The sequence below is a fragment of the Siniperca chuatsi genome, linkage group LG17 (assembly GCF_020085105.1).
Source record: "Siniperca chuatsi isolate FFG_IHB_CAS linkage group LG17, ASM2008510v1, whole genome shotgun sequence".
Lineage (NCBI taxonomy): Eukaryota > Metazoa > Chordata > Actinopteri > Centrarchiformes > Sinipercidae > Siniperca > Siniperca chuatsi.
Window position 1 is genome coordinate 17758885 of NC_058058.1, and position 26946 is coordinate 17785830.

At 40.8% G+C, this 26946-nt stretch overlaps 1 protein-coding gene across 1 annotated transcript; it reads right to left on the reverse strand.

Moving 5' to 3' along the window:
- On the reverse strand, positions 1–26668 carry dnah3 (dynein axonemal heavy chain 3). The gene is given in 64 exon segments (XM_044172208.1): positions 1–865; positions 980–1117; positions 1454–1658; positions 1828–1970; positions 2085–2252; positions 2570–2727; positions 2994–3110; positions 3269–3513; positions 3600–3825; positions 4000–5627; positions 5776–6034; positions 6037–6288; positions 6443–6641; positions 6847–7029; positions 7128–7344; positions 7477–7642; positions 7726–8392; positions 8843–8986; positions 9075–9231; positions 9326–9449; positions 9550–9729; positions 9861–10155; positions 10248–10351; positions 10454–10687; positions 10782–10911; positions 11040–11145; positions 11265–11365; positions 11630–11871; positions 12002–12113; positions 12215–12349; positions 12444–12663; positions 12789–12880; positions 13877–14053; positions 14893–15006; positions 15083–15191; positions 15364–15562; positions 15651–15765; positions 15895–16005; positions 16285–16377; positions 16559–16760; positions 16914–17050; positions 17149–17328; positions 18319–18435; positions 18669–18783; positions 18959–19050; positions 19188–19399; positions 19557–19701; positions 19887–20040; positions 20298–20421; positions 20618–20802; positions 20981–21159; positions 21275–21380; positions 21469–21599; positions 21702–21881; positions 22011–22206; positions 23394–23519; positions 24108–24303; positions 24584–24776; positions 24874–25042; positions 25146–25191; positions 25351–25558; positions 25697–25798; positions 26284–26315; positions 26439–26668. Coding segments are annotated over 63 exon segments (12132 nt in total). The 5' UTR covers positions 26302–26315; positions 26439–26668; the 3' UTR covers positions 1–511.
- Positions 26669–26946: the final 278 nt, after the last annotated feature.

Consider the following 26946-nt stretch of genomic DNA (forward strand, 5'->3'; position numbering starts at 1 on the left):
TTGTTTTGACATTATGTTGACTTTATTATCAAGTAACAAATCTTTGTAATAACCCACCACCCACTCTGAAACAAAAAAAACACATAGAAAATAGATTTGTAAAGTGCATCATAGTGCAAACACATCAGTACCAGCTCTTTTCATTATGCAGTGCCATAAGTTACTAGTCCCTTTGACTTGAATCAGTCTGAAACGCATTGTAAATATTGAATAGTTTTTTTTAACATAAAGTACAATATCTATAAGTTTTAAAATACATTCTCCACATCCATTAATCTTCTATTTACTGTACTTACCCATGAAATTTCATTGTCATTCACTATGAAAAAAAAGATGTTTCGATTGCGGTGATGGTTGCTGATAAGGGACAAATGTACTTACAACCAAGCTCTAGAACCTCTACATGTGACAGTTTATACCTGTGTTGCTTTGGCATACAAACACGTAAACTTTCTTTGGCATATACAGTTTTTTTAATAGTTCAAAATATTGAATCAGTTGATGCTACTTCTTAGGCATCCAGCTGGCAGAGGCATGCCACTCCGCGGTTAATCCAGTGTTTCTGTGGCTTGTCAGAGGGCAGCTCGATGGACATGACATAGTTGGTGGAGTGGCCAGTGGTGGACAAGGTCCCCCTGCGGGCGCTGGTTTTATAGACAGGACAAACATAAATGTTTTCATGTTTAAACTTGGCCATTTCTCCTGGTTTGAGCTTTATGATGGGCAAAGAGTCATAGAGGATCTTGGGGAGGGACTCTCCAATGACCATGTTCTCTCTGTCCCAGCGCGCCCCCTCCATGAAAAGACCCTTAACATAGGCCCCGTCCTCTGGCTTCTCATCCATATTGGTCTCCTCTTTCGTTACCTGGAACACAAATCAGAGTATGAATATCCACCCTATATACCCCTGTTATTATTAAATCATTATGATTGAATATGACCAAAAACAGTGAGAAAGGTTAGCAAAATAATTACATGCCTCAAATTCAAAGCCAATGTAGTCTATGGGGATGGTGTACTTCCTGGCAAAATTCTGAGCCACTCCAGTAAGAAATGACTGTGTGAAGTAGAAGCCAGACAGCCAGAAGACTGTGGGTGGGCCGTTATCTATCCAGTCCTGTCAAGACAGACATCCAATTATATGCGTAGGTATTAGCATATTAAAAAAATCAATTCTCTATACAGCCGGTGTTACTTTACTACAATCTGATTGTATTGTATTGTATTGTAAAGTGTATTGCGATGTCAGCTTTGTTTGTTTTTTGCTAACACATACTGAAGGTGTTTATAATTTTATTCATTATGCATATTCAAACAATTTCTCTTAAGACCAAGCAAACTGTTCATATATGCTATTGGACTTGAACTACTTAGTATGTGCTACATTCATCGTGCCAGTCATATTCCACCTTCGCTCGAGGTCTGTGTGACCCAAAGCAATCATAATTCTTACTTGTAGGAACTGCAGCCTGGCTAAGAGATCAGTCACGTAGCTCCCCATTGGCTTGAGAGAGGGGTATGACTTGGCTGCCCACATGACGGGCACCTTGCCCACCAGCATACTGTTGAAGACGTTCTCAAGTTCGGCAGACATAATGATCTGGCCCTTCAAAGCTTTGCGGATGTTTATCAAGCTGACGCGCACCACGTGAGTGAGTCTGTCAAGGAGGAGATGAATGTGATCAAGTATTGATTGTAAAGGATTTCATCAGTGTGTCCTGCACAAAATGATCAATGAACATGAGTTATTGGTAATTAGAGTCTGTCCTTTTTTTGTCTTTTTCCAACATGAATATTTAATTGCACAGCAGCACAAGTTGTTATTACCTGTTAAAGCGTATGATTTCCTGCCTCAAAACAGTATTCATAGACTCCTCATACATGACTGGGTATTTTTCAATCACCATTTGTATGTCAAAGTCTGTTGGCAGCTTAGACAGGATGTCTTCTGCAAGCTCATCTACCACTTCCTATAACACAGACGACAACACAAAGCCTGAATATAAGACAACAAGTCTGCATTTATAGTTTCCTCAGGGAAATTAGCACAAGCCAAAATGCTTCAGACAAAAGGCAGTGCAAACCTGAGGAGACTTAGCCCCGCCTCCCTTCTGCCTGGGCAGAGTCAGCAGCACTCCATCCAGGAGCTGATTGGTCTCTTGATTATCCTTTGTGATGTCAGCGTTGCTATGAAGTCCGAACACACAGGGATCGGCACAAATTGGAAGACTGCGAATGTAGGTAACATACGTCTGGAATAAAGAAAAACATTTAAAAAAATTAATCTATGATATGATGATTAAAGAATTGCTTGACTTATAACAGTGATCTACAACACTGGGCCCTCAAGGCCCAACATTCTCTAAATTTTATTCCAGACAAATATTACACTGTGATTAAAATAATTAATCGTCCTCTGGGTAAACAGTGAAATCAGCTGCTGTTGTGTTTCATTTGAAACATAATGACATATGAAGACATGTTTTGTCTGCTTTATGTCATATCACTGATAATGATGGATATGGCAGTTGTAGCACTGATTAGAAACTGGCCAGTGCTCTGACAGTACCTGGTAGGGGCCATGAGCTGGGACATAATACAGATCTCCCTCACACAGGTGGCAGCACTCCTGCTCTATCAGCTCCCAACTGTAGAAGATGGACAGAAGCGACAGCAGCAGACGCCTGTCTTTATCATCTGTCACCCTGCCCCCATAGTTGCACTCACCTGAGAAGAAGACATTGTTGTGATTGAGAGGTTTTATCAAGTTTTAGCCATGTTACTATATACACATTTTTATATATGCAAAGAGAGAGGGGGGAGTGATAAAGTTCAAATATTCAAAAATCAAAAACAAATACACCTGCCCTAAGATTTACGGTACGATCAGCCTGTGATTAAAGGGTGACCTACCTACTCGGAATATCACCCTGCTGCCAATTTCATTGGTGTAAATAAATGCTCTGCTGTGTTAACAACTATGAAAGTCTCACCTGTAAGGTATGAGAGGGCCTCCAGTGGAACCTCATCATATTCATCCAGGAACATCTGGATCTGCCTCATACTGATCCTCAGGTCAGACTCATTAAACTCATAGGGAATATTCCACCCTGAGAGAAAATGGACAAACAACAGCAGCAGGATTGTTTTTACATTTAAGCATGAATGAAAAACTTCAAACCACATTAAAAAGATCCAGGGTTAAAAAAAGACATGTCATCACACAATGGTCAACCAGCAGATGAGAAATAAAGTTTATATTTCTCACCCAGAGGTCCAAAGTTCCTCCTTTCCTGTACTAGAGCGTGGAAGAAGGTGAGACCAAATAGGAGCTTCTGCCAAATAACCTGTTTCTTGGAGCTGCCAAAGAAGGACGGGTCAGAGATGGGGTGACTCAGGTAGGAACGTAACAGGTTGGCTCTTATTCCTTTAGGAGGCTCATTGGTCATCTTCAGCCCATTCTGCAGGATACTGACTGGGAACTTGTCGGATGGATAACTGGTTAACCACAACCTGGGGAGAGGGAAAGATACTTGCCTTTATCGTCTTCTTCATGCAAGAACGTGTTTCAGTTAAACTCAGTGTGTGGAATCTATTACCTAAAGCCTGGGTGTGTGCTCTCTGGGTTAATGGTTTCCTCACAGATCCTCTCCAGAGCGGGCATCCAGCTGGTGGCCAGGTGGCAGTTCTGCAGTACCACCCAGGTGCCCTCTTTGATGGCTTTGTCAATCATCTCAGCTGCTATGGGTCCTTGTCCCTGTCCGAGAGAAATGGTTTGGGTCTTACTGCCCCCCATTTCTAGGTCATCAGCAAACTTCAGCAGACCTGAAGAAACAATGCAATGCTCTATTAAAGCCTTTTGGCATTCAAAAATAAAACCAGGAGTCACTTCTGAACCAAGTTTCCTTCTGTATTTAATTGTGCATTACAGTTTGACTAAACGGTGTGGGGCTATTGTGTGTTAAAATGTAGAAAGGTCACAAGTCTTCGAATAATCACCTGCAGTTGGATCAGATCCTGGTGACAATACAAAGATGAGAGGAGAGCAGCAATTGGAGTCTTTGTAACTCCCTGCCAGGTCAAAGGGGGGTGGTTCAATGTAAGCCTGTCCCATGTTATCCTCTATGAAATCCTGCACAGCTGGAACCATTTTATCTGGCCTGAAGCACCTGACTACTACCATTCTGTCTATCCCCAACAACTTACTCCACTGGTCAGGTAACTGGTCTTTATGGGGCCTTCCTGAATCATAGAGCTTCTTCCATTTGGAGATGTTGTTTTGGACATGTTCAAAGAAACCATCCAGGTTTGGAAGTTTGGACGCCCTAACAATTTCAGACCATGACTTGTGAGACAGCCACTCTGGAGCAGGGTTGGGGTAAGGGTTATCCAAAGCAAGGCCGCCTGTTAGAAGGAAGCGCCAGACTTGGTCGTCAACCTGGCCCTTACCCTGCATAATGCCTACAGTGAGCAGCAGGGAGAAAAGCAGTTTGTCCTTCTCAAAAAGAGAGCGGCACACATTATTGTAGATACTGAGGGTAAAGTGCTCAACAATGTTGTTGATCCTTTCAGCCACATCATCGCTCTTCAAGCTCTGGGCAATGGAATAAAGGTATAGGTTGATGAACCAGGTCAGGGAGTACTGGTACATAGGCTCGATGTTGGCCAATTCTGAGATACAGAAAAACAAAATGGAGGAGTGCTCAGCCACAGGACGGTAACCCATGCGAGTGTCATCAATCTCTCTCTCTGTGACACTGGCAATTTTTTGCTTCTCTGAGATCTCCTCAGAGAGGATTTTGGAGGATGACAAGATCTTAATGGCAGTCTCATCCTCGAGGATGTTCCCCTTGGAAGAGGACAGCACTTGTAAGATCTTATCCTCAATTTCCTTCAGCTGCTTGTTGTTGGCAGCACTCTCCAGAATGAGCTGGTTCTTCTTCTCTTCCAGCTCAGGTTTCTCTTTGGCTGCTACAAGCCCTAAAAGCTGGTCCTGTAGGCCTTGTGGCGTGATCATAAAGTTCAGCAGACATACTTTGACTGCCACCTCTGGAAGGTAATGAGGGTTCCTCAGTCCAGTGGTCATGTAGAACAAAAAGTCTTTAGAATATTCCACAATATTCTCTCCTATCTTCATGTACTCGACACCCTGGTGTTTGAAGGTCTGCTTCAGCAACACAGGTTCGAGTACCGGGTCAAGGTCCTCTCCAATGTTCTCCAAAAGAACTGGGGTTCCAAACTGGATGCAGTTCTCCAAGATTCTCACATAGTTTCCATCAGACAGTTTGATGACAGCAAGTTTATTAGCCTTCTCCATGTTTTTGATCCACTTGTTGGCCTGACCTTGAGGGTCAATCATTAAGGGCCACCGACGGGAGTTAAAGACAATGATACCATTGTCTGTGGAGAAGGAGTCCACTGGCAGTCCAGCAATCTGCCATGCCCTGATGGCTACCTGGTTACCCAGAGTGTTGCTGAGGGTGAAGTCCTCAGAGCAGGGGATTTTCTTCTCTTGACACAGGATATGCCACTGCTCCTGGCACTCTATACGGTAGTCTACTGTAAATGCCCCAAGGTAAGATACAGTTCCCGAAGAGAGGAGTATGTCACCTGTCAGGTTGGTGTATCTGCAGAAGGGAAACATAGTACCGATCTGATTAATATTAAAATTTAGGCACACCACACCACACATCATGACTAATAGTGAAGATTAATATACACACACACACACACATATATATATATATATATATATATATATATATATAGATATACCTAATTCCTAGTTGCCTTGCAGCCTCTGTCCACCTGTCTTTCTCGCCACCCAATCCTCCTATCAGCTTCTCTGCCCTGATCAGCTTCTGAGAACACAATTCAATGTTGTCCTCCAGTTCTTTCTTCTTGTTGATCATGGCATCCAAGTCATCATTCAGGCTCTGCAGTCTGTCCTCAACTTTTTTCAGCTCAGCTCTTTTCACAGTCAACATTTTCATCTGTACAGCCAGCTCATCCTCAGCCAGCTTTAGTCTCTCTTTTTAGGGGCTACCACTTTGGCTACACGCTCATACACTTCCATTGCTCGCACCCATTTACAGAGACCCTCACATGCCGAGGAGACATTTTTAATAACAGAGGGCTGGAACTCAGGGTTGTCAATGAACTTATCTCTGATTTTCTTGATGTGTGGGGCAGGAATGTTGTCTTTGTCGTATGCTTTGAGGTTTTCCAAAAACTTCAGGTCTCCAAGGAGCTTCTTAGAGGGCCCCCAGAAGTCCTCAACCATCTTACCTGCAACATATTTATTTGAAATAGTAATACTGTTATCACATTTTATATTGAGCTGAATATTTGTATATTCAAAAGTACAATATACATCTTTATAAATCTCTGTCAATGAGAATAATGCCATATCAAAATCATTCTTTCAAAGCTATGACCTTACCTGAGCCACTAGGATCAGGTTTTCTCTCAGGTTTGATGCCCTTCATGATACAGATGGACTCCATGACTAGTTTGACTAGACCTGGTGGGTTCTGCATAGACTTAACTACTGTAATGTCTGCAGGTTTTAAGGTGTCCAGGGCTGACAGGGCAGCCTCCAATGCAGGCATTGCTTCTGCCAAGTCTCCCTCACACTCATCCTGAAAGACAACCAGTACTCAACAATCAGGGTCTAAATATGTAAATGGATGCAAACTAAAATAATGCAAATATCTACTGTATTATTTTTTACTTTTTGAAAACAACTGGCAGATATATTTTAGAAAAAAAGATTTGAATACTACATAAATCATGGCCATTTTTGCACTGGCAAAATGTATCATTGCTCCTGAAATACACGTATACCTTAATGGCTTGGGCTGCAGCTGCGGCTTCATTAGCCACTTTCTCATCAGCAGACACAAGTTCTTTCTTAGCGTCCACCTCCACTGTTTCCCCCTCTATCTTAACCATCATCTTATCTGTTTCAGCTGAGGTCTGGATGAGCTCTGGCTGCAAGGCTGTCAGCTCCTCCTGCATCACTGATACCTGTGAACATAGTATCAAATTGGATGATGATATGTCATTAATTTGGTCAGAGAAATAAGGTAACATTCAAGGTAATATTGCTTGACAGGGTGCATCACCTGAGATGCAGCAAACTCCAGTTTCTGGAGACCAACAATATAGCGGTTCCTCGCAGTATCCATTTCATTCCTCTTGGCATTGAGCAGACTTTTGAAGGTGAGGATGAGTTCAAGGTAGGAGGTGGGTGTGACATAGTTGTGTCTCCTCAGTCTGGAGAAGTACCTTTGAGACATGTCTCTGACACTTGTCTGGAAGGTCTTGCACATCTCCACCACCCTGAGATCACAGAAAACAAAACAAAATGTGGGCATACTACACAGTGCTATATGCAAATTAAGTCCATGCCACTGTTAAGCAGCTGGAACAAGTACTACTTTTTTTTTTCTTGCATCATTTTTAAGTCCTTACTCCAGTCTGATGTCGCTGTCCATTTCCACATCCTCTAGGAACTTGTGGGCCACCATCTCCAGAGCATCATTTGGCCATGCATGGAACCAGTCAATGGTGCAGCAGTTGATAAGTGAGGGGAACATCCTAAGACGGTTCCTAAATGCATCACCGATAGGACTCATGGCTGTTGAATACAATAATTCCCAGTTACAATTACTTACTAAAACTTCAATCAAAAAAAGAAAAAGGTCACGTTAAGGTGCCTACCTAGCACAATGTGAAGGTTTGCCTTCACACGGTCAATGAAGAAGTTGTACATTGAGAGCGGAGTGGCATCAAGTTTTTTGCCCTCCATCCGGGCGATTCCCTGCACTTTCTCAATGATGTCAGCACGTTCATCCGCAGCAAAGATGTTCGGCACATCACCAGTGTTAAGTAGCATGTTGATGTCTTCTAACATGGCCTCATCCTTAATTTGGCTGTCATTGAACAGGAACACCAGGTTCTTTCCCTCGATGCCTGCTTTAAGCATTATTCGCTTCAGGTCATCACGCCAGTCTGACATGCTGTAGTTCTTGGTCAACTCAATCTGGAACAGGACGTAATCATTGATGAAGGTGCCCAGCTTAGTGGTGCTCTGACGCCCTGAACCACCAATGCCGACGAGTAGAAGGTGACCATTGTCTTGTTTCAGCACGCGGCAGATGCGGGAAATGTGCTCAATGGCAAATTTGAACATTACAAGGGACATGGGTGCCTTGCTGCAGTTGTTGTACTCATCCAGGTAGAACTCCATCACTTCTTGTAAGGCACATAAGTCTGTGATTTCATCGTAGGCATTAACATCGGAATCAGGCTTAGCATAGTCACCGAAGAACAAGCTACGGATGCTCTCGTCCACTACCTTGCCATCAGGGCTGAGATGGCTAAGGAGCTAGACAACAATAGGAGAGATTTAGGATTAAACACAGAAGCTACAGTTTCAAATCTAGACCACACTGCACTACACTACACAAAGCAGCAGAATCCCTAATAGTTTGCTTATTTATTGTTTATGTGGGTCTGACTTTCTGAAAATAAAAATACAGTGCTGTTTAGTACCTAGCTGACTTAGAAATCCTTAAATGTGTACTTTTCTACTACCACATGAATGCAGAAGTAGTTATTGAAGGACAAAATTGATCTAACAGCGGAAACCCTTTAAACTGGTTTCGACCCAAATCTACTAAACTGATCTTTTTGTAAGTGCTTTTTATTCACAAATTCCACATATTTGTTCATAATTTGTGAGATATCATGCAGAATGACATAACTGAAAAACTGTTGTTTTGACTTTGCTGAAATTATGTCGGGGAGTGTGTGTGTGCACTAATCAAATAAGTACCTTTTCCATATTCTGCTTAAAGAAGTTTGAGGTTCTCTCTTTGACGATGCAAAAGAATGTCTCCTTATCATCATTGTCAATGAGTCGGTCATAGAAAACACGGTAGACCTCATGGATCCACAGGCGGATCAGTTTGTCTCCATCCTGGCATAAATGGCCAACACACATGAGGAAGAGATACAGCAATTCAGAGCAATTCATTTAAACATTTCACTATTATTTCCACTCTTACCTGCATGTGTGTAGGTGGAGCCAGGAGCACACCTCGTATCACTCGAGCAAAGTCCCGCAGGTTGAAGATGTAGTGGGACTTAGATGGGGTGGGGAGGAAGCTGTCCATGGTATCCTTATAGACTGCCTTGGTGGCCTGGACCATGATCTTGCCTAGCCTTGGACATAAGACAAAATACAGTACATCTTTCTGACATGGATAATTTATATCATTCTACCACTGTATGACATTCTAATAGATATTTGAGGTACCTGTAGAATGAGGCATCAAAGCCCTTGCTGAAGTGCCAGTCAGTAATGGAGCTGAATATCTTGGTCAGTGTTTCATCATCAAAGGAATCAATTGAGATGATATTCAAGTGGCGGGTGAAGCGGCCTAGCATTTCACACATTTTGTTAATTGCAGTAAACCTTATGACTGCTGCTTTTCCTTAATGAAAGTACTAATATTGAATAAATAATTATTTCAACAATACCTGTAATGTCATTTTTCCCACCACCAGGAGGCCCCATTGCAGACAGAAACAGCACATCCACTATGTTTAGTGTGGAGGTGTCCTTCATGTCATACCAGTGATGATGGTCAATCCACTGCCTCAGCAGCTCGATTGGGGGTTGGGCACCGTAGATTTCCTTAGCTGGCATGTTCAGATCATCTGTGTAGAAGAGGTAACAATAATAATCAATGAAGGACTATCGAACACTTTTTAATATATGACACCTTAACTCAATTATACACTTTTAACCCAAAAGTATGGGATTATACTGTATGTGCATCCATCTTTACCAACATAGACGACACACTTCTTTCCCATAGGAGGTCCAAACACGCCCTTCCTTCTTCGGTCCAGCTTGGCCATGATGATGTCTTGAGTCTGATTTGCTGAGGTTCGGGCTGAGAAGTTGATACAGTTTGGTGTGTACTGTTCTTTAGGCAGCGTTACCAAGAAGCTTTTGTTGATGACAGATTTGCCAGTGCCAGTGGGCCCAACAAACAGCATGGGTATTTCATGTGCCAGGTAGGTACGCAGGAAAAAAAGCTGACGCGCCGTCTCCATGGTTGGTATGATGAGGTCTGACACCTGGTAAGGATAAGAGTTTCAGAGTTTCAGCGAACATAGACATATACAGTGGCATCTTTAGCAGCAGTAACCTGTGACTTAAACACACTCACATTGGCTCCAACTGGAATGACATTTTCTTCATTTGTGATTGAATCAGTCCATACATTCCACTGTCCTTGTCCATCCTTATGAAAGTAGTAGTCATAGACCATGCCTGCAAAACAATAAGTAAACATCATGCATTACTAATGTTAAAAAGGCAGATTTTTAATTGGCATAGTAACTATATACATAATAATTTTTTTAATTTTGTGACCTCTCTCTGGGAAGATGTTGTTCTTTTTGAGTTTGATACTCTTAGACCGAGGGTGCTCAACGTCCATGCCCATGATCAGATTGCGGTAGAATACATCAAACTTCTTACGACTGCCCCCAGTGATGGTCCCACCCAGAGTCCATACAACCGCGAATAGGAACAGACCCTGCAGCCACATGGTTATCTGCTGGCTGGACATCTGTGCACCATTGTCTCCTGATGTAGAAATTTCATCTGGGTGTAGACAATGGATTGTAATGTTAACACACACACACACTGACAAAAAGAAATATGTATAAACTATCAATTAAATGTCATTCTTACTAACCCATCAGGCAGGTGTACAACTTCATTAGACTGTAGGCCAAGTGAATGGGAGATGTTTGAATCACAAAGCGACACTCCTTGTCTATAAAGTCCAGACACGGCTGAACTAGCCAATCAAACAGGTCCACGATCTGTGGGACAAAAGAGCAAAGAAGCAGATATAAGACACATCATATGACGTCTTAAAGGACATAAAAGTAACATAAACCGTAAAAGGCCATCGATGAGCCACTTAAAAGATGCATGTTTGTAATCTCACCAGTTCTCTGTGTTCAGTGCTCAGGCTTTCAGGGAGTGTGTTCATGTAGGAATCTCTGAGAGGAGACCAGCCAAGCTGATGAGGTTCCATGTAGATCATACCACACCTTCAGACAGATGGTTACATTCAAAAACCACAATACAGTCATTTTTTCTCAGACTTTCAAAACGTATGCTTTCTATTTATATACCACAGTTGCTGGTGCAGCTTCTGTCTGTTACTTACCTACTGACGGTAGCCGGAGAGGCTTGCTCCAGATCAGCAGGTTCAAAGATCAGACTCATCTTGGAACTCATCTGGATAATCTCACCACTCATCAAACAAAGCTAGCAGAGAATAGAGTGAATGAGACAGAGGCTTCTTATTTAAAGGCTGTAAATTGAAGTTAAATCCTTTACAAAAAATATGAATGTCCACACCAAATTTAATTAAATCTGGCCAGCAGTTGTTTAGATAACTTGTTGTGGATGTTTCAATGACCAGAAAGCCTGACCAACCAATTGACTAACTAATGGCTATCTGCATTTAACATCCGGAAAAACAGCAGTAAGAAAAAACTACAGTGAGGAAGGCATCAAAATGGCCAGTACCTTCTTGTTGTCATCCAGTACAGTATTCATGTTCTCAATCCAGACAGCATCAATGGGCCCATCAAAGATGATCCACTGTCGATTTTCTGAGGTGGAGATAGACTGATCCCTGAAGGAGGTGGCCAGCACACCATCAGACCACTCATGGCTGACTGGATCGAAGCAGCCATACAGCTGGCCCATGGTGATGGCCTTGGGGTTGATGATGCAGTAATTCACTGCAAACTCCTCCATGAGCTTGGCTGAAAAAGTGGAATGCAAAAAATTCAAAACTGAAACAAAATCATATCTTTGCTAATGGCTTGCTAGAGGCCAATTTATGTTCAAAAACATGGTGGCAACTAGAAGATGAGTGTTAATTAAAATACGTACCTTCATAAAGGTCTCCAAGGGCAGCAGCAAGAACTTGATATGCAGAAGTCTTTCCTCCTAAGGGGTCTCCTACTATCATGAAACCATGGCGTACCAACATCATCTCATACACCTATATACAATCACAAATAAATTTTTTGAGAATGAAGTATATACTAGCCAAACAACTTTTATGACTCTTAAGTCTTACAAAGCAGTACTCCTCTTTGGTACCTGGATAATTTTGCCAATGAACCACGGGACAGGCTGGAGATTGAGCCTAGCAATATTTTCATTAAGAGCCTTGAGGAGGAGATCATAGTCTGGTTTTGGAAGGACCACACCAGGGAATAAATCAGAGATGATACCCTGTGGGAAGCAGCGGGAGAATAGAACTGAATAATTACTAAACCAACTGATGCATAGATAGACATGCAATTGGATTTGGTGCAAATTTTTTCACCTGAAACAGTGGCACATCCTGTGCTAGAAACTTGGCCATGTTGACGTCCATCAGTGCCCTAAGCAACAGCACGCTCTCATTCTCCTCTGGGTACTTAAGCTTCAGATTCCCTGCTGCAGTCAGCACAGACTTCACAGCTCGCATACCGTAGTCATAGTGGTGTTGTGAAGACAGCTGCTCGGAGCACAAACGATAGGTGGCCACGATCTTCTGAGCAAGACTGTCAATAAAATTGTAATTTGAGATGTTTGAAGCTTGGTGAATGAACCAACCGAGAGCTAAGTCCAGCCCAGAAAAAAATATACCTACTAAAAATATTCTGTCCAGGAAATCATTCACACATACCTGCGAGATTCAATGAAGCCCATGGAATACAATGAGATTTCTCCAATGAGACCATAGTCTGGCACCATCATAGCCACTGTACGGAAAAGAGCCTATAAGAAAAGATTGACAGGTATACATCCAGTTCCAGCATCTTAGTCTCTCAAGTATATTTTACACTTTTCCCATTTCTTCTTCATCATCACATTCTGCACTGTTGAGTGATGTTTAAAGGACCAGTGTGTAGGATGTAGTGGCATCTAGTGGTGAAGTTGCAGATTGAAGCTAACTGAATATCGCTCGCTGTCCATGCGTGTAGGAGAAACTACAGTGGCCGTGAAAGTCGCGGAAGGCCCGATCTAGAGCCAGTGTTTGGTTTGTCCATTCTGGGCTACTGTAGAAACATGGCAGTTCAACATGGCGGGCTCCATAGAATGGGACCTGTCAGTACCCGTGCCGACACCGGCTACCCGATCCGTTCAGCACATGGCCATACTTATTACTACCCAATTGGTACCACGCACGTGTGAACATTTTACTTGACACAGCCCATGGGTGTATAAAGAGACAACAGGCAAGTTTTTTTTGCAAAGTTTTTTTTTCAACATTATTTACAACACAATATACTAGTAGTCTAAGTTAAAGATAGAAAACTCTATAACAGAGGATTACACTGTGATTTCAAAATAATTTATTATTTTTTATATTATATACTCTGTATGTGTGTATTTTTACAACAACTTTCATAATGAACACCGAATTAAAACAAAACAGAATTACTTTTTTTTCGTTTTAATTACAAATGAAGTACGGATTTTCTCCGACGATACACGTACCGAACTATTACATTTCCAATGAGTGTCAGTAGGATTGTTTTATGATCAGTCATTCACATCACGAGTAATTCTGAACAGGCACATTTGCTTATACACTAATGAAAACATACCTATAAATATTCCATTTCTCTGTAGATAGATCCTCATTCTAAATGTTAAACACTGCACCTTTAAGACTATACTACCTATAAATATTCCATTTCTGCCAATAGATCCTCCTAAATGTTACACACTGGACCTTTAAGACTATACTACTGTGTTACAGCGACGCACCTTTAGGTTGTCAGGGAGCTCGGCCCTGCCAGCGTAACCAGGGTTCATGGTGATGAACACAGAGCAGGTTGGGTTGAGTGACAGCTCTGTCCCCTCAAACATGAAGGTCTTCAGATTCTTGCCAATGGCCTGTTGTATGCAGAGGACCTGCTGTGCCACCACAGAGAGCACCTCCACCTGTGACACACACACAAACACATTATGAGAAACTAAGTGAACAAATGTATAAATTAATATGCATTTATGTTACAGCCTTCTGCAAACACAATAATTAGAAAGCATTGTGACTGAGAAAGAAAAATATACAATATTCAACATTCATTTGCATAACATTGTTATGAAACCACAAAACAACTACAGGTATGTTTGCTATCTAATTGCGTGGATACACAACAGGTAATCCCATGTGTTTTTTCTGTCATGGTTAAAAATAAAACATTTTGTGTTCAGGTAAATTATTGCTAATCCTAGGGGCATGCTTTTTACATGGTAAATTTTTGCAGAAGAAGATGAGAGAGCACAAGACAGGATATGAAATGATGGATATTCTGACATATAAAAAGGTGCTTGTACTTGGACTCTATAAGAAAAACTGAGCTAGTTTAACGCAGATGGCAGACTGGAGATATATTCCGCCATTTCTTAGTTTTTTAGAAAATGTATATTGAAATAATCCAATCAACTTGGCATAAAAGCAAAAGCAACGTCTCTACATCCTGCTGAGTTGGAAAGAATCTAAATTTGGCTAGGTTTCTGAGTTAGAGGAAAACAGTTTGTTAATATGTGGTTGTGCAAACTTGATTCCAAATCTATAATGTCTAATGTGGAAGGCCAAACTGACCATTCAAATTGTATCATTAACATCAACAACACAAAAACAATACTACATCTATTATTAATAGAATCTTTGTTAACTAATCTTAAGCTACTATTCAGTTAAGGCAGATGGGATATTTGGGTCATTTGATTTAACAGATATACACAGATTTGACCAGTATAACAATAGTTGTGCTCACCTCAATACGATTGAACTCATCAAAGCAGGCCCAAGCGCCAGACTGAGCCAGTCCTTTGAAGAACTTACTCATGGCCTTGTAGTCCAGACCATCAGAGCAATTGAACACCACGCACTAGAAACAAATAATAGCTTTAATGTCAGTATTAAGGAAAAAAAATACTTTAATGTTTTTAATGTTAACCGTGTACCTGTTTAGCCAAGGCTTTTGCCAGATCTTTTGTGGTCTCAGTCTTGCCAGTTCCTGCAGGACCTTCAGGAGCTCCCCCCAAGTTCAACTTCAAAGCCCCCATTAGAGTTCTGGTGTAGCACAAAGTCATTTGACCAAATGATACAATGAAAGAACTTCACATCTTGGTAATTTGAGTTACATGATGTTGGAATCTGCCAACAGTAAATTTTACAATGACATTGTATTTTGCAGCTCTCCACCCATAGCCAAGGATAAGGGATCAAATAAACTGTAAGTTACCTGTAGCAGCGGTCAGTAAGCGGTGTAATTACAAGACGGGGGGAATTGCCCAGATATTCATAGCCATATTTCAAGCAGGTGGTGATCATGCGCAGCATCACTTCTCCACCCTCCCAGAAGTAACGCAGCTGAGAAATCCATGCAAAGTCATTCAGTGAGGAGATGCGGTCCTCTGCCAGTTTTGCTACAACATCTCGAGCTAGAAGAGAAAACAGCACAAGATTTTCTGCAAGCTAAATTTAATCAAGAGAAAACATATTATGCCTTTAAAATAACAGTTATATTACCATGAACATCTATAACAGTAAGAGCACCAAGGGTCATCCTTGCTCCTCCTGGCAGCTTCCCACGCACCAGCTCCACAATGTCAGCTATCTGGGCGTTGCACTTCTCCACATAGGCCTTTGGGTGGAATGGAGAATCAGTACACAGGTTAGACTACAATGTAATAATGATGTAATTTTTGGGCTTAGAAGTTGTCTTTCTCTGTGGAAGTTAGCAGTGGATGTACTGGTGGATCTAAAGACTGACAGGCAGAGAGTTGGTCTGGATGGCTTCAGATACTTCAGTAGTCCAAAAGATGGAGGAGGCACAAATGACAACCTGGCCAGGCCACTGCAACACCCACTTCTTCCTGGGCACCTACAGCAAAAATAACAAATAAAATCACACAGTAGAGATGAGGTTTTTACACTGCTTATACTTGTGGAAAACGCTTGATCTGAACCAACATTCACCTTTTATCACCCCATTTTAAAGATGATTTTGCTTTTAATACTGCTGATGGCTGGTTTTATAAAAAAAAACATCATATCATTCATAAACATCCCAGTCCCCAGTATAGCTATGACTTGCCTACATCTATTATCAGTCAACTTAAGCTCATCACAGATTAAAAAATAAAGTTATATCCCCAAATACCTCCGTATACTGAATCACTCCTTGATGGATGACATGTTGAACACTCCTGAGCATTAGGTTCTCCACCTGTAGTAGCCACTTCTCTACCATACCCTAAAAATCAGACAGCAACAGTCCACCACATATGTATAGCAATCATGTTATGTCCAACAAAACAGTGTTAACAAAACAGAAATATAAGAATATAAAATAGATATACACATATATATATTTAATGTCAAAATAAATGAAACAACTACTGACACGATGTATAAAAACAGTGTCTGTTCCATACCTTGGCTTGGGCTGGATAAATCTTTTCTGTGAAAGGCACAGTCTCCTTCTCAGAGCTGATCATGCCAGTGATCGCCATGTCCTCGGTGAACTCCAGTTTGGCGATGCCCTCAAAGCACTTCTTCAGGTGGGGCTGTACACACAGTGGGTCTTTGGTCTGTGACAGGATCTCCAGCAGCTCGTCATTGGACAGGAAGAAGAACCTGGGAATATGATGAAGAGGAGAGAGGAAACAAAGCAACCACTTGAAAAGACCCTTAGAAAGAACGTTAATTTAAGTACTCACTGTGTCAATTGAATGTTCTGTAATTATAATGTACTATTATAGGACATAGGATAGTACTAGTGGTCAAAACCTTGGGAAATAGAGCCTCTTTTTTTCCAGGTAGGTATTGAGGCCTTTTTGGATGTCATCCAGGAACACATTAGACTCCTGTAGCCGTTCCAGCATGTTGGGCTGGCCTGTAGCCACCAGCACACGTGTATCCTTAACCTGGGTCAGTGAAATCACACAGAAGCCAAAGTGAAGCAAAGTGCATGAAACTCAATTTTCTAGCTAAAACAGGAGGTTGTGTGTCAAGAGGATCTTACCGCCTCAGCGATGATGTTCTTCCAGTAGCCGTCCACAATGGCAAACTTGCGTCCCTCCTCAGGCATCTGGGCAATGATGTCCTCAGAGCTGAAGATGGGTTCAAGGTAGAGCCAAGTAGCTTGACACCTCAACATGGAGTCAAGGATGTCCTGCATACTCAGCAGCTTTTCCTCCCATTGCTAGGTAGGAAAGTAATGGTGAGAATAACACAATTATAGCAACAGCAAGCTATTGCTGTGTCTCGCATTTCTAAAGTATAGTTTACAAAATGCAACAATCTAACAAAACCAACATCATACTCAAGAAATGAATGATTAAAAGCAAGAACCCACAAAAAATAAGATTACAGGGTAAAAATGATACAATATTCAAAATCGCAGTATAAACAAAATCATATAAAAGCATGTCCATAAAAATAAGAGTATATAGTGGTTGGATTCAGAAGATTACTGTGTAGTGATTTTATTAGCTTGCATTCATTGAACAGGTTGTTCCAAGTTTTTATGGTAATTTTATGGCTCCAAACAAGCCACTTTCACTGGTGCATAGTGAGTATAGTGAGTGGCACTGCTGAGGTTGAGTTTATGCAGAACAGGCAATTTTGTTACTTGTTCTGGCATGAAATTGTGCTTGCATTTAAACCTGCTCAGACCACTTCTTATTGCAAACACATGAGTTACTTTTGTGGCTTTACTTGGCAGAGGTGCACACACAGACTTCCAAAATCACACAACCTCATTTTATGTATGTCGAATTTTGGCCCTTTGACTTTTACATACATTTTTAAAGGTGTAAACATTTAAACGTCAAAATACTAAATTGTGTTAGTTTGTCAATTGTAACAATAATTCATCCATAGCTGTTTGTAGGATGTATCCAGTAAAACACCTGTATCTATCCTACAGCAGCAGGAGTGATATGTGTGATTCATCTGCAGTTTATTATTTTTGAAAATGTGATAGTGTTATAGTACAGTATGATGAGCCATCACCATTGTTCCATTCTTTAAGCAAAGAAAGAAAGGAGACATCAACGATATCTTCTCAAAGCCAAGTTGACTATGGTTTCATCCACTATTCACACCTACTGACACAGCAAAGGCTTTCTCTCTTTACATAAGTGTCACCTGCTTAAAGGGACCAAGAGTGATTTGTGATGCCGCATCTTACCTTACATTCAGTCTCTATTGGCTTAATGAAAGGTGAACCTCGCATGGTCTGTGTCTTAATAACGTGGTCATCAAGAAGCACTTGGATGTCATCCACTGCTGACACAATACTGGTACCCTATGACAGAACATTAAGTGTATATAATATAAGTTGATGTCAATGCTCTGTATGATAATTCATGGGAAAATTGAGTTAAAGACAGTAACAGCAATATAACCAACATGTCAATTTCTTGTAATATTTCAACATCCAAGATGTAATTCTTTGAAAGAAGTTACAATGACAATGTGCATTTCAGTTTGTGGCATGTCTATTGTGAAAGTATGTGATTGTATTTGTGTTTGTCATACTGTATCTCTGTATAGAGTGAAAGAGAACCGGAGCATGGCCCATTCATTTTTCATCTTCTCCAGGGATTTTTCCAGAGAGTACTCCTTACTGGCCGACGCTCCAATCTCTTCCAACCTAGGGCAGAGGTAAAAAAAAATTTCCATCACCTTCTGAATGCTGAATTCATGCTGAATATTTCCACAACTCAACAAATGTGTGATTAACATTCTCTAAGTTCTCTAAACACAGTACATTCATTTTGCTCTTTACATGTATTCCAACATGGTGTAATGACAGTAATGTGTCTTACTTATCAGAGAACTTGGAAAACCCCAGGTTCAACATGTTCAACAGTGAGCTGTTCACATCCGGTTTGACATCAAAGCCTGCAATGCTGCTAATCTGTAGACAGAAATAAATTATTCACATCAGCTTCATGGATCACAGGAGACGAAAGTCCTTACAAAGTGAATTTGACACTGGATTTCTATCAATGTCAGCTGATCTGATGAAGCACAAAAAAAATGTAATCAGCTGACTTTCTCCCAGTGACGGCCTTTGATGCCGGGGTTACAGATGGTCGTCAGTATGGGTAGGTGCTGCTTGAACTGGTCTATCTTGCTTTTGAAGCTTTTGGCCACACGACAAGGCCCAGGAAGATTAGATAAAGACTTAGTCAGTTTATGCATGTTCCTCTGCATGATGTCCAGCTCATCAGAGATTTTCTCAGCATCCAGGTGTAGGAAAGGACCTAGGATTTAAAAGAAAAAGGAAGTAACAACAACCAATTTGAAAATAGCTGTGCATCCTGCTTGCACTTGCTGTGTGGAGACCTTTTAAAATGCAGTCACAAAGTAACTGTGAGAAAATAAAAAATGGGTGTAGTTTCCCCACTGTGAGCCACCTACCATTCATCCACATTTCTGACATGGTCTGAAAATGTAGTGCCGTGGTCCAGAGCTGTTCGTATGGCTGTTTGTCAGCTATCAGAGTTTGGAGCATTGGGAACTGGCTCTGGTCCCTCTCCAGTAACGTCTGCTCTTTGTTGATATCCTGTAGAAATGACAGCGGTATAAACATTTTCCAGACACCATCTGAAACATAACTTTAAGGATAAAGTAAGATCTATGTTTTGCTTGGGTATCAAAGCTTTCAAATTAGAAGGATAAGCACATGCGTATTTGTGTATCCAAAACATACATTTTAGTCTTGCACAGTAAGAGTGCAGTGTCTCTTACCTCTAGTTCAATGAGAGCAGCCTCCAGGTTTGCAGTGATTTGAGTGAGATTTCCCACATTGTTCTTCATCTCCTCCATGTTCATCACTTCCTTCTTCTTAAAGGCCTGTATCTCCTTGTCCACATCCTGCAGCCTCTGGTCAAAGACTATTATCCTGAGATAGTCAAATGGAGATATAGCAGTTGTCATTTCAGTTTTTGGCTTTGGAGACACTATAGTTAGTTTGGCATGTAAGTTTGTTTGAGAACACTGACTGTGGCCAAATTTACTGAACAGTTAGCTAACTACATTTGAATTTACTGCACTTTTCCATCTTTGAGCCAAAAAATTCTCATGTGGGAGACTGGGTGGTCCCTGGGTCAATCTGAGGAGGGACAAACCAGGAGTGGGAAAAGTATTTTTTCCAGTAACCTTGTTTGGAGATAGCCCTGAGCCTGTTGTCTCACGGTGGCCAGATGAGTCTTGCTGTCTTCAAGCTCTGTCAGGATCTGATTGGGCCAATGGAAAACACGGGAGTTCAGCCTTAAATCATCAGCTAGAGTAAGAGAGAGGGAAAAAAAGATTGATATAATTGCTTTATTCAAACATTGGTATAAAAGGATAGGGATTAGGTTTAGCTAAAAAGATTAAGGAAATCTAAAAAAAAAAAAGTAATCTATGGTGGTATTTGTGTACATTACATGTAATTTTTTTTGGCTGTAATTGCAAATACCACGAGAGGTTTCACATACAGGCTAGAGTGGCATACTCCAAGAGGAAGCTGAGGCGGTATGCTGCCTCATCAATCTCATCTATCAGCTTGTGAATGGTCACATCACTGGTCTTTTTAATGTACTGGTTGAGAGACACCAACTCCTCTGTGGTTTGTGGGGTGCCTCTGATGGTCTCAGTAATCTCCTCATACTTTTTACAGATCCTGGGAAAGAACAATAGCTTGTGGGTGACATTCTCTCTCTTCAAATGTAAGTAAATACTGTATATGACTGATTTGCTGTTGAAACTAAATATAGAAAATAAATTAGTTGCTGAATCCATCAGACACTTTCTGCTGTTCAAGTTCCAAAGGTTTAAGGAGGCAGAGAGTTTCCTCTCACCCCTTGTTAAGCTCTTGGTTCTCCTCCACTTCAAACATGATGATCTTGTCTTTCAGTCTCTCAGCACGGTCACACAGGTCATCATTCAGCTTGCCAGCATACAGACAAAACATGGACAGGGGCACCGTAATGTGCAGTGAGGCAATCTCATTCCGCATGTGATTAATGCTCTCAATTTTCTGAAGATTGAGAAAGGGAGAGAGGATTTTGGAAGCAAGTAGACAGCAAATGCTGAAGGTTGAAAGTTTCAGTTCCAATGTTCAGTGTAGATTTTAGATGGAAAGGTTTAATTACCTTTGTAAATTCTTCTAACGAGTGCTTCTCTTTAAGAAAAGCTGATATCTCCTGCTTTGCTGTACGGTCCAGTAGATTGCTGTATTTCTGATATACATTCAAATACCTGAAGAATCAGATGCGGTATTAGCAGCTCATTTACAGTTGCTGGTACATCATCAGAATAATTGAAAGTTCAGTTCCTGTTTCATTACTTTTTAGGTCCCACGGTGTTCTTGTGGAAAATGTCCTTGGCTTTGTTGATTAGGTTTGTAACCAGCAACTCATCAGGACTGATGGTGCGGAGGTACAAGTTCTTGATATCGGGAAAGAGGTTACATTCCACCTGGCCAAAGCATATCAGTCACAGATTATACACAAGTTTGTTGTATAAAAACAATAAGGCAATAAGATCATTAAAGCTTGTGGTGCTAAGGGGATACTGTACCCTTGGGAGCTTCTCAGCACTCTTAATGATTTCCATGAAGGCTCTGTGGATGAGCTCCCAACATTCCTGAAAGTTCGGACTAAAGTCAATGTGAGTCTCATCCACCTGTAGTTTAACCAGCAGCACCTGAGACTGGAAGTACTTCATCTCATCAAACACCTCGCCAAAGTCATTGCCGTCCTAAAGAACATAGAACACAGGAAAAGTGAAGACTGAAAAGTAAGAGTAGATTTGGGTGCTCCTCTCACAGACCAACAACTATTTTAACGTGTTAACAAAAAATGGAACACCAAAAATATTTGTTCAGACCTTGTGTATACTGAAGAAATATAACAGGTCCTGTAATGATTCTACGACCAAGCTCCGGAGCTGCAATGACATGAGAGCAGCCACACAGCTGAAGAACTCCTGGACAGCGACTGGAGCCACCTGCTCACTCTTGGGTATGAGGGGCAACCATAGGTCCTCGAAGGTGTCAAAAAGTGATGCACAGAGAGGCAGCCACCTGAAAGAAGATGGTCGTGATGAGTTCAGTATTCTTTCGTGTTTAATATCAAAGCATGCAAGCAAGAAGAACTGAAAGGTAATCCTGACAAAAAAAAATATACCCATTAAAGCTAGGGTAGGTAATGTTGGAGAAACTAGCAAGAGACAGGTAGATTTTGAAAGTATCCAACCGAAAAAAGTCCCACCCCCTACCTTCAAAGCCACTCCCCCAAAACATATTTTCATGCACAATGAGTGCAGAGTGTGCGCATGTAGGCAGGTAGGCAGGCAGGTAGGCCAGGCTTATAACAGGCCTGCGACTGCCACAGATACCGGATTTTTTTCTTTTTTTATACAGCAGGAACTGAATCACAACTTTAGGCAGCATACTGATATAAAATCGAGGTGAAAACTGGATTAAAACTGATCTGATCTGCATAAAAAAAATCTGGGTTATTTTCAATTGAAAACTCAAATTCACAAATCCAATCCAAACGTGTGCCTGGAATAGATTTTTCCAACACTGTTGGTCATAATTCTTCTCTTTGCTGTAATCATAACCCCCTTCCAAGAGCATGTGTGGTAATAGAATGCCTGAAGCACTTCCTGTACAGTTTTCTGTTTCAAATCCACTATATGATGTCTACTGAATAAAAAGCTCTACTGACTGTACTATTTACTGCAGTTATTATATCCTTTATTTATTCCCTGGTTCTTAGTGACATTTACACAACCCCATAGAGACACATAATGTCCTCTGTATTGAGTATGGCTGGCATGGGAAACTGAGACAATGCAGAATAATGGTATCCAAGCGGGTGCAAAATACGAACATGAAAATAAACAAACAGCAGCTAGTTTCTACAAATTACAAAGGCTCATATTTCAGTCATGCAGCCATACATCCTACAGGGCTGTACATGGTCTAACAGGCTAAACAACAGGCACGCAACAAAGGGTGCAATGAAATCCTAAAGAGAGGCAGTGTGTAAAGCAATCCCCTGAATCCGCCTGACATGGGTCTGACAAAGCAGACAAGGTGGAAACATGAGACTGCACCTACAACAGGATTAGCTCTCTTGGCTGTGTTCATACTGTAGAAGCCAATAAGAAGACACACTACAATGATTAAGTCTGGAGATCATCTTATGTTCTCACTGACAGATATCTCACTTTGAAATAGTCTGGCAAAGTGGCAATACTCACTTTTGGACCAGTTCATCTCTTGTGGTTTGGCACTGTCTCTGGACAAACTCTTCAAACTCAGATGGCAGGAGAGGGAGTCTGGTGGAGAAAAGGTCCTCCAGTTGAACAAATCTCAAGGATGAGAAGCTGAAAACAAGATAACAAGATTTATTTTAGTTTTTATTTATCTTATTTGTTTGCACATTAAAAAATACAATTAATCTAAAAGATATGACATATATACAGACTTTTACCTTACATATAATGAGATACACATGAATCCAAAGTAAACAAGAGCTTGTGCAGGAGAAGTAGGAAGCTAAAAGCTTATACAAAGACCTCCTAAAAACTCAAGACAAGATAAACAGAATTACATTGAATAAAAATAATAAGGGATAGAAAGACTACTACAAAATAAAAAGGAAAACAAAAACAAAAAACAAAAACAAATATATAACAATTATTTCTTATTCCAGATGACCAACAGTCAACACTGTAGTCGGGAAGTTACCAATGTTTGTTTAAGATATTTCTGCTGTAAACAAAGATAATGAATGATGAACAATACGTAAGTTTGAATTCCACAAAACAGTGTCTCTCTAGCTAAATGAAAATGTTGCTACATTACTGGAACATAAAGGAAGATGAAGATGTTTAGACTGTCTAGTAGGATGTGAATGATTAAGTAAAATAGAATTTAACCCTCCCTGAATGCACAGTACACTTCTGTGTTACCTGTTTAGCCAGACATCCTGAAGTAGGACCATAATGTGACTGACAGTAAACAGATGTTGGCTTTGCCATGTGTGGGCCTCCTTGTAACTAGTTGCCCAGGGCACTGGTGCACGGAACAGCCTCCTGGGAAAGGGCTTGGGGACGCTGGATATGGACAGTCGCTGGCGCTCAGACGGGTCCATCAGAATGTAGTCCACTGACAAGGAATAACATGGAAGACAAAATAGATTGAACAGATTGACAGGATGTCATTTTTAAGAGTGACTAGCTTTTCAAGCCCATATGGATGCAACATTATGTGCTAACAGAAATACAGTATAGATAGAAGCAAATGTTGAAGTCGAAGTTGAGTTCTGCATTTGTTTTGGTCAGACTGTTTATAAAATTAATGTTAAAATGATAGTGGCGTATGCTTAGGATGTATAAATAAAGCAATACTGTCGTTAAAGAATCATTGGCACTTAATTGTTTTATACCTATGCTCTTCTTGAGACTGAAGTAATAATCTCTTTTGACTTCCTCTTCCATGTTTGCCCTCATAATCTGTAGGTGTTTACTACTATCCTCAGTGTCGGGAGGCAGCAGGCACATGATGTTCATCATCTGCTGGTGTGGCTGGGGAGCCAGCACAGAGCTGGGGACACCAGTGGTGATGTAGTACATATACCTCTGTGTGAGTAAAGGTAAGATCAACAATGTGTCAGAAAAAGGAGGCTCAAAAGATTGACAGACTGACACGTTCATTACTGAATTAAATGATACTTGCTTCCAGGTCTCTCTTATCAGGTTCTGTCTGCATGGCCTGCATCTTCTCCTCTTGGCTCTTCATTATGTCCAGCTGCTCTTTAGGACTCATAGGACGGCTACTGGGAGTGGGAAAGTTTCTCGATCTAGGCTTTGGCCAAGGTGAAAGTGAAGCCTGAGAAGATGTATCTCTGTAAAAGCATGAACGAATCAGGTCAAGTGCTTCAAGAAAACAAACATCATAAAAGATAAATAAGCTAATGCTGAAATGCGTTGCTTTAAGGGCATAACTACCTTCTCCTCAGTGTAATTACTTGTTTCGTTCCTGGTGGGGTTGATGCTGAAAGCCTCATTAAGATCAAAAGTTTCCAGAGCTTAAGTGTTCACATTATAAATTATGATCAGAAAGTAAAGAACATTGCAATCTCAGATAGTTTCACAAAGGCTTTCCTTAGTCACACAGACCAGGGTTTGATATGAGAAGAACTTGAAAGGATACATGGCCCTGCTGGTTTTGCCAAGGGTTGGCGGAAAGTGTGTCGTCTGTGCTGGAGCTTAATAATTTTAAGGTCCTGGGCCCAGGGACTGTAGTTGTTTCCAATAGACTCACTGGGAGTACGGTGGTGATGTTGCTCTTTAAAGGGGACTGCTAGAGTCCAAGAATTGGTCTGGAGGATGGGTGGGTGATGACTGTGCCTTAAGACTATCTGAGATGAAATAACAGCTTGAATGTTAAGATGGTGTATGATAGCACAGACGTTAGTGTGTTAATCTTGGCAAATATTTGAGCAAAACTGGCTTCTCTAAAGCACTAGTTCATATGATACAGTGATTTATATTCTTACTTGATACAGTTCGGAGGGTTCTGCATTACAAGTCACGGGCAAAGGTGGGGGAACAGAATATTCTCTGCTCTGACTCATATTGTAGATAGAGTCATCCTCCATCTGTAGTTCAGACATAAATACAAAGGACCACTGACACTTTAATTTGACTTAATTTGCACATTACATAAAATACACCTTATGATCCCTTCATTTTTATATACAAGTCTTATTGATTCAAAAGCTGTACAAGATGCAATTAAATTAAGACACGCTGTATTTTTTCATTACAAAAATATTATTTACTTAATATGATAAACACACATGCCTTTAATTGTTCCTTTAAATTTGTATAAATGGATAGTTAATTTCAGAATCAGCCCATATATCAACATTGTTCAGTGAAACTGCATTTAATTTTGAAATTGCAACCCTAGCTAGACGAACTCTGAGCGTCATCTATACTACGGTATCAAATAGCATATTAAACAGTCTATTATAATATAACTAAAAAGTATTTAGCCACATTAGGAAGATTTCACAATGAAAATGTAGCCAAACAGATAACACTAACAACCATTAGCTAGCTAAGTTACTGTTAACGTTACCTGCTTCAGGCGTTCCATCTTGTTCAGCTTTTCTGCCAATGAAAGGGGAAAAAATACAAATAACTTGAATGTATGAATGAAAAAAGATAGACATTTCCATTTTTATCAGTATAACGTAACAGTTGGTAAACTACCACTGAAAAACACCGTTGTACCGTTACTATAATTTCCCTTCTACGCTCTGTAACGTTATGCCGGCAGGATTCCATGCATTGCTGCGTGCCATTAGCTTAAACGTTTTATGTAAAAGTGACCGTCAGAAGCAAAAGTTGACCGCAGAGTTTTTAAATATTAATCTGCCACTTTTCTACTGTACAAATGGCCTAACTAATTAAGCTACTGAGAATTTAGTTATGCCCTGTCAGTGCTTTGACTAAGGAATACCCGTCACGTTGCTGTAAACTAAAACACTGTTGATCTCATCCGGGAACGTCTCCATGGTAACACAACCACCTTGTTGCTATCAGAAAAGCTGAGCAATGTGGAGGGCGGTGCGCTGTGCGCTTGTCTCCCGATACAGGTCGGACCGGGTATACATTTATGTGTATAATATGTTCTCAACCTAAAATACTACCACTACTATACTGTGATACAATTACATTTAGTGAAATTACAATGACTCCACTACAGTCCTTAAAAAGAGAACAATGCTTTGGGTTGGGA